General features: G+C 33.7%; 2 protein-coding genes across 6 annotated transcripts in view; both read left to right on the top strand.

Annotated features, from left to right (window-relative positions):
* Window positions 1–47: 47 nt before the first annotated feature.
* On the top strand, window positions 48–2,176 carry LOC143204138 (uncharacterized). Its single transcript, XM_076416605.1, has 4 exons — window positions 48–203; window positions 271–1,653; window positions 1,707–1,825; window positions 1,886–2,176. The coding sequence occupies exons 1-4, from the start codon at window positions 100–102 to the stop codon at window positions 2,056–2,058; spliced, it is 1,779 nt and encodes a 592-aa protein (XP_076272720.1). The 5' UTR covers window positions 48–99; the 3' UTR covers window positions 2,059–2,176.
* A 426-nt stretch (window positions 2,177–2,602) lies between these two features.
* Window positions 2,603–8,785, top strand: part of LOC143204137 (protein bric-a-brac 1) — a 979,343-nt gene continuing 973,160 nt past the window's right edge. For all 5 annotated transcript variants that reach the window (XM_076416604.1, XM_076416602.1, XM_076416603.1 and 2 more), the window contains exon 1: window positions 2,603–2,756. The gene's annotated coding sequence lies outside the window, so the exon portion shown is untranslated. The remainder of the gene's footprint in view (window positions 2,757–8,785) is intronic.

Genomic DNA, 8,785 nt, shown 5'->3' with positions numbered 1-8,785 from the left:
GTATCTACGAGCTATTGGGTCATTTAGCCTACCTTTGTCATATTAAAATAAATCGTACTACGTAACCTCGAAATTATATAGTAAAACATTTTTGTAAAAATGACTACAATAGATCAAAAGGAATATTTAAAAAAGTATTTAGGGATCGGTAAAGGGGAAAAGAAAAAGAAGAAGAAACATAAGATTAAAATTAAATCTACAGGGTAAGTTGCATAAATAATATTTTCAACGATATTATTTCTATAATAATGTTTTCTTTGAATTTTATAGGCTCAAAATTGTTGATGATGACATTGATGTACGTTTAGATGAAGCGATCCAAGAGGATCTAAATGGCGATAACGAAGATGCTCCTCAAATAGTTTCAGTAATTGATGACAGACCTCCATCTTTGCGAATAGATGAAAAAACCAATACCAAACTGTGGATACCACTTGGGGAGATCGATGAACCGCCTTCTGAAGTGAGTACTGTAAAGTTTGAAGGTAATATAAAGCTTTCTAAAGGAGTAAGTAGTAGAAAGGACCTGGATTCAAACAAGAAAGTAAAAATTGAAAGAAGGGTAAGTCACGATCATTCTCCACCGAGACAGAGGAGCAATTCAGAATCACCTCCTAGGAATAAAAAAAATACAACCAATATAGTAATAAAAGAGGAATCAATAACACCTGAAAGAGATTTTTCACCAATAAGAAGACATCATAAAAATGAATTCACATCCCCTACTAGAAAAAGTAGAGATCTTTCACCAGCAAGAAGAGCAAAATATGAGGATTTATCTCCTAGCCCTAAAAGGACAAAAAATGAAGTTGATTTGTCACCACCAAGAAGGAGTAAAAATAATACACAATCTTCATCATCCAAACACTCAAAGTCATTGGATGTTGATAGTTCTCCCCCAAGAAAAAGAAAATCTGTAGATCTCTCCCCGAAAAGATTAAGAAAGGATCATGATAATTTACCACCTAGGAGACCCAAATTAAAGGATAACTCACCTAGTAGATTAAATGGTTTGAACAGTGATAATTCACCAGTAAGAAGAAGGTCTCCAGATAGTTCCCCACCAAGAAGGAGAAAGTCTCTAGACAGTTCCCCTCCAAGACGTAAAAGAACTCCAGATAGTTCTCCAACAAGAAGAAGAAAGATGCCAGATAGTTCACCTCCAAGGAGAAAAACTTCAGATATCTCTCCACCAAGAAGAAGGAAGACTTCAGATAGTTCACCACCAAGAAGGAGAAAGGCTCCAGATAGCTCTCCACCAAGAAGGAGGAAATCTCCAGCTACTTCACCCAAAAGAAAAAAGTCCAGGTGGGGTAAAAATGATGAGCCAGATGAGAAAATGAAGAAAACTCTCGATGGTAAAAAGGCTGGATTACAAAATGCTTCAGATCTTGTTAAGGAGACCCAAGAGCTAAAAAGAAAAGAAGATGAATTATTTAAGAATATGGATGCAGAAATATCTGGCGCCAATGCTGCAACAGTTGTAAGAACAAAAACAAATAATATTGATCCTGAAGAAGAGGAAAGAAAAAGAAAAAAGGAGGCAGAGACTAAAGAGAAATATGATAAATGGGGTAAAGGTATGAAGCAGGTTGATGATGCCAATGATAAATTGAACAATGACTTGTATGAAATGAGCAAACCCTTAGCAAGGTAAGATCACAGTAAATCAATTAAAAGGTATATTAAATGTTGTATTATTCTAGATATGCAGATGACAACGATTTAGAACAATATTTAAAGCAACAAGAAAGGGATGGAGATCCTATGTTACAGTACATCAGACAAAAAAAGAGACAAAAAGCCATTGATGCGGGAATACCTAGTAAGTCTTATTTTTTTTAATCAGATTATTAATTAGCTATCACTTACTTTTTCATTACAGTGAAACAACAATATGAAGGAGACTCAGCTCCAAATCGTTTTGGTATACGCCCTGGTTGCCGTTGGGATGGAGTCGACAGATCTAGTGGTTATGAAAAGAAATGGTTTGAAGTACAAAATTCACGTACAGCAAGTATAGAGGAGACCTATAAATGGAGTACAGAAGACATGTAAAAATACATAAGTTGTATTTTTTGACAACTTTTTATTCATTAATTATTGTTTTAAACAAAGAAAATGTCTGTATAACAAATTATTTATAAATAGTAAAATAAATTACCAAATGATAATGGCTCCCAATTTCTTAATAACTTTTGGATTTTGTATAACGTTTTGTATATATAATAAATTAATAAAAATATCAATTTAATGTAACGTATCTGTAAATTAGAGCTGGGCGCCACCTGTTATCGGAGAATCAAACTAAGGTTATAGTAATAGTAGATTCCATTTTTGCTTGGCGCTAATAATTCAAAATATATTTTTGTTTACATTTGATCGAGATAAACACATGTTCATCCGTCATGTAACACGTGCGTCTTTAATACAACCTTATTAGAATTGTCAACACAGATACTAAACGTTCCAAATGGGTATATTATGAAAGAAAATTGTCCATAGCCGTTGGCGTCCAAATTTAGAGACGACTAAGTGACCGGCACCGCGACGCAAGCGCCGTTATTTTGGACGTTCGCCGCGCCGAGACGCTGCCACAGCCACCTGTTTAAGTATCGCCTACGCGAAGTCGAACATAAAAGTTTTTTAGTTATTTGTTTTATGTTTTTGTGTTTTTTGTTTAGATTTTTGTCTTATCACTTATTGGTGTTTGTGTAGTGACTTGTCACCAGGCAGTTCTGTGTATTAATCGCCAGGTAAGCTACAATTTAACATGTTAATTTCACTTATTTTCTCCGAAATCTCGTCGGTGTCATGAGACGCCAGGGACGCCTGATTTAATCTCTCTTGTTTAGTTTTAATTGACAACTTGTTGAATTAAGCCAAGTTCCTGTATTGATGCGTTTTTCGTTTTGTTATATCAAAATAAGTTACGGTATCCGTGTTAAATACTTAAATTTTGTGTTTTGAATTTTGAAATTTGAGGTTAGGTCCAAATTGTTTTTGATATTCCCTTGGAATAGACATTGAAAATCCTGAATTTGGTAAAGTTTCTAAAATTTGTTTTGTTGGTAACTATATATAATTGCAATTTGTTTGTTGTAAACTATATTTAGTTTTGTTGATTGTTTTAATTTTGTATTTTTATGAGCAAGAGTTTTACTTTATAATGCATCAGAAATTATTTTGAGAGATATGTTGTTTGTGAATATAAGGATTATACTTATTTTCAATTTATATTTAATTTTTCATTTTCGATGCGCATATTTTGACGTGATGGTGAAGTATATACATAGTACATTTGTTTTTCAAACATTTTCAGTATATATTTTATATTTTCTTTTGTTTATCTAGTTATTGTTGCACTTATATCACTCTTAGCTTTGTAGAATTTATTAAAATCTTTTTATTAAAATACTTTTTTATGAATCAATTCATATTCTGACAACTTTTTAACTTCATTAATATTATAGTATTATAGCGTGTTTTAATTGATGCACTTATTATTATCCCTGTTATCTTATTACCGTATTATTGATAGCCGGTTACAGGAGTAGTTTATTAATGTTTATTTCCAGATTTTTTTTTTTAAGATAATGGAGATAAAGGGGCTATTAATGCAAAGAGGTGATGGACCTACATTTGATGGACGATTTGTCTATGTTTTTAGATTATACTAATAATGGAATTCACCAGCTTTTATATTTCATGATATATGTTTTACAGTTTAGTTTTTTTTTGAGAATCAAAAGGTACCATATCTGAAAGGTCAACAATGAAGCATAGTTCCCTTCATTTCTCCGCGTTTAATACTTTTTCACTATTGGAAAGCCGACGTTTTCGTCCCGAATCCCGACGCTTTCTCTGGCGCCCATTTTTCCACACGTTCGGCCGGTTCCCTTTTGTGTATCCGTCAATTTTTATTAAACAATGGACACTCGAAAAAATAAAAAATAAAACTGGGACAAAAAACGAGCGCAGAAACAAAAAACTGTCGCTCGATACCCGGCGAGGTGAGGTTAAAATAGAGAAAAAATTGTATATGCCTCAACCCTTGATTCGACAATAAACAACCAGAATTAACTTTTTTGTCTATGGGATTCAATATACAGATTTTGTACCGACCATTGTCATGTATACCGGTCCCACTTTTTGTTGGCAAATAACCTAAACGAAAATAATTCGAATTAAATTTGATTATTTTTGGTGTCAGATTGTCTTTATTTTGTTCACCGCCGTCAATGATAGCTTTGATGTTCAAGGAATCCCGTAAACTCTGGAATTAATAGGAGTAGCCAAGTATTTGCTTTGGTAATGATATAATGTAGGTGGATATATTCTATTTTCATAGGATTTATGATGATAATAAATGATACTGATGGTACTGGGTTTCGTATTTTAGAAAATAGGTTTTTTATTCATCTTTTACCTCAATTTGCATTCGGAATTCTTTGTGTTGAGGTAATAAAATATGAAATTAGTTTTTTTATTGAATTTCTGGTTTTATATAATGTTTGGTGGTGGAAATATTTAATTGAGACTTGTATAAACGTTAAAAAAGATCTTGTTAATCGTTTTATTGATAGCTCGGTCCCAGGTATTTTTTTATTATTTATATCCTTTTCTACTTGGATCTTAGGCCGGGTCGTTTTACTTTAGAACAAAATTTGTAAATGAGTGGAAATATCCGACATTATTTGCTTATAATAGAAGTAGTTTATTGTCCGTTAAGTTGGAATAGTTTCCCGATAATCAATACATTTTTCGAAGTTTGAGATTCAATTGTCCAGTTGCGTTTTTTATCTTTTGTTCGTTGTTATTGTTTTATTGGCTTCTGTGATTTGTCTATTTAGTGATACTGTTTAGGTTATTTTGGAATTTGTAATTAGCTGGACGTTCTAATATGATATATGGTGCAACTTTTCTTCAGAAAATTTTTCGGACAATGATCTTTTTGAAGATCTGGCACCTTGCCATTGATGCATGTTGATGTTGGTTTGGCATCTTGGTGCGTTGATCTATACTGTGTTGTTGTTACCACGAGTATTCCGATTATCAGTGGATCCATTTTTCATTATCAGTCACGAGCCACAGAATACTCTTCTTTATTGACATTTGATCCATTAACTTCTAATATATCATCGAGTTCTTCAGAGAGTTTAGGCTGTGGTTCGTGCAAGTCTTGCAATTAAGTGTGTTTGAAGTCTTTTGGTATTTCACATCGATCTTTGGCATTGATATCAAAAATATCCGACATTATTTGCTTATAATAGAAGTAGTTTATTGTGCGTTAAGTTGGAATAGTTTCCCGATAATCAATACATTTTTGGAAGTTTGAGATTCAATTGTCTAGTTGTGTTTTTTATCTTTTGTTCGTTGTTATTGTTTTATTGGCGTCTGTGATTTGTCTATTTAGTAATGCTGTTTAGATTATTTTGGAATTTGTAATTAGCTGGACGTTCTAATGTGATATATGGTGCAACTTTTCTTCAGAAAATTCTTCGGACAATGATCTTTTTGAAGATCTGGCACATTGCCATTGATGCATGTTGATGTTAGTTTGGCATCTTGGTGCATTGATCTGTACTCTGTTGCTGCCACGAGTATTCATTATCAGTCACAACATGCCACAGAATACTCTTCTTTATTGACATTTAATCCATTAACTGCTAATCTATCCTTGAGTTCTTCAGATAGTTTAGACTATGTTTTCGTGCAAGTGTTTGAACTCTTTTGGTATTTCACATCGATCGTTGGCATTGACATCAAAATCAGCGCTTTTAAATACTCGAGACCAAAATCGGCGGTTGGGATGTGACGGGACAGCGTTACCACAAGTTCAGAATTAACAGAATTAAAGATTTTATCCCAGATAAAGTAAATATGTGGAACCATCATAATATAGTTTTAAATAATGTGTCATCATGTCAATTATTAATATTCTCTGGTTCTTCTACATAGGTGGATTTTCAGACACAGTTGTATTATATAGTCTATCCAATAAAACTGCCAATGCACACCATCAAAACGAAATCATGACGTCACAACGTCGCGATGTTGTCGCATTAAATTTGGCTTTTGGTTTATTTTGACTCTGATCACTAAATATTAATTTAGGTAAAATAAGGAATCAAAAATAATGCATCAAATATAATTTATTGTAGGCTAGGGTTGTTTTATTATATTTATATTGAACTCTTTTTCACACCACCTATGACGTAGAGCTCTAGGTTCATTTTTTATGTGGCGGAAACTCTTGGAGGCCTAATCCATATAATTAACACCTGTATATCCAAGTAATGTATTTTACTTTCGTTAGAGAGCAAAAGATATTTACCTTTTTACTTTTAGATCTTCTTTCTTTCGTTGTTGTTTTTCCTTATCAAGTCATTTTGATATCACCGTATTCCTCCTTACTTTTTTCTATTAGTAGCTGCATACATATTTCTTATTAAAAATATATTTAATCACTGCATTCTGCCTAATGCTTTTGCCATATCTGCAAAAGAGTTAGTATTCATTCTCTCTTCATACATTCTAAGTGCTCATGTATATTCCTTGAAGTTATTTCCTAGAATGTATATATATACGCACACAAATCTTTCACACTCACATATGATTTTCTACAGTTATCCGATATTAATGATATCTCACCTTTAGTTGTTTCCGCTTTTATCTCCTTGTCTTGGTAATTATCATTCGTTGAGTCATTATCACTTTCTGAGTTACTATTCAGGTCAATAATTAAACCATTAATTCCACCATTTGTCAACTGTAGCAAATTGAAACAAATTTGTCAAGTGTAGCTGTAACACGCTAAAAATATTTCCATTAAAACTGGTGTTTTGAAAAATTTGGTAGACATTTGATAACAGGGTCGACCAGTACCAAAACTACCCGAATTTTATAATCTGATTCGGTTAGATCTTCCGTTTTTTTTTCGCATCAGACAGCATTATGTCTTCTTTTAACTAGGGCAAAATGTGCACTAAGTTTTACTTATAATTTTACTGAACTAGATCAAATGGTTTTACTCTCTTTAATCTTCTGACTAAGCCATTATTATTTAGGAACTGGAGAACCTCAACATTAATGCGTTGACAGAACTTCTGTTCATGTCTTTGTACATTGTTCTTGATAACGTTATCGACAGTTTCTACCTTCAGGTCCTTATGGAAATTTTCGTTACGAATGTACCATGGAGGATCAATAATACCTAACATTTCTGTTACTTTGACTGGTGGTTTCAAGACTTGTTGGTAAAGCAAAAGTCTATTATATACTGGCAGGTCTAAATAGCTGACCTATAACCTGTAAATTTTGTTGTACTTAAGCTTGAGCTTTTTATATTTTTTTGTTAACATGTGCCTTCCACCTGAGTTTAAGTGAATTTTGAACATTAAGGATCGATATATATATGGCTGTACTTTCATATGGGACTACTTGCTGATTTATATAACAGGTTAGTCGAAAAGTATCTGGCCTACCATAGTAAAACGCATTTTTTTTGGCAAAATTAGTTTTTTTTATTCAACATAATTTCCTTCAAGGGTGATACACTGATTATAGCGACCTTCCAACTTTTCGATACCATCTTTGTAGTACAATCTATCTTTTCCTTTAAAATAGGCCTCAGTTTCGTCGATCACCTTTTCATTCGACGAAAATTTCTTCCCAGCGAGCATTCTTTTGAGATCTGAGAACAGGAAATAGTCGTTGAGGGCCAGATCCGGGGAATACGGTGGATGAAGAAGCAATTCGAAGCCCAATTCATGGATTTTTGACACGGTGCATTGTCTTGGTGAAGCAACACTTTCTTTTTCTTCAAGTGCGACCGTTTTTCGGCGATTTCGTCCGTCAAACGGTCCAATAACGCTATGTAATAGGCGCTGTTGATGTTCTTCCTTTTTCAAGGTAGTCAATGAAAATTATTCCATGTGCATCCCAAAATTCAAACGCCATAAATTTGCCAGCCGACTGTTGCGTTTTCCCACGTTTTGGAGCGGGTTCATCGTGTGCAATCCACTCGGATGACTGTCGATTGGACTTCGGAGTGAAATAATGCAGCCATGTTTCATCCATGGTCACATATCGATGCAAAAACTCGGTATTATTATGCTTGATCATTTTCAAACACTACTCCCAATCATCAACTCGTCGTTGTTTTTGTCAAAAGTGAGCTCGCGCGGCACTCACTTTGCACAGAGCCTTCTCATACACAAATATTTGTGAATGATATGATGTACGCGTTCAGTTGATATCTTTAGAGTGTCTGCTATTTCATCGGTTTCAATCTACGGTCATTCAAAATCATTTTGTGGATTTTTTTCATGGTTTTGTCGATAACAACCTCTTTTGGGCGTCCACTGCGTTCACCGTCTTCGGTGCTCATTTCACCACGTCCGGAAACTCGACATCAAGCCAAATTTTTGCTTCAACTGTATTTTTTCCCTTCAAAAAGCAATATTTTATCAACACGCGAAATTCCTTTTTATCGGTTTTTTTCACAATAACAAAAGTTGCTTCACTCAAAAGGCTATAATTCACAAATTAATGATCCGATATCTGTCAAATTTATACACGCATCTTTTGAGGGTCAGGGCTAATTATATATAAATAAAAATTTATGGATTAATTCTAGTAGCGCCATCTATGTGTCAGGCTGGGGACTTTTCAATTGACCTGTTATACTGGCTTGAGGTTGATGCTTTTGTTCGTATACTCAATTAATTTTGATTAGCCATTTTTTTCTCCGGTGTTGTATTTTGACAATAGCTGTTTGTAA

This window comes from Rhynchophorus ferrugineus, unplaced genomic scaffold (genome assembly GCF_030347505.1).
Source record: "Rhynchophorus ferrugineus isolate W39M unplaced genomic scaffold, kcgeb_rfMv2 rfM10, whole genome shotgun sequence".
NCBI classification, from domain to species: Eukaryota; Metazoa; Arthropoda; class Insecta; order Coleoptera; family Curculionidae; genus Rhynchophorus; species Rhynchophorus ferrugineus.
The sequence above is the reverse complement of the archived record's forward strand: the minus strand, read 5'-3'. Positions and strand labels throughout refer to the sequence as shown.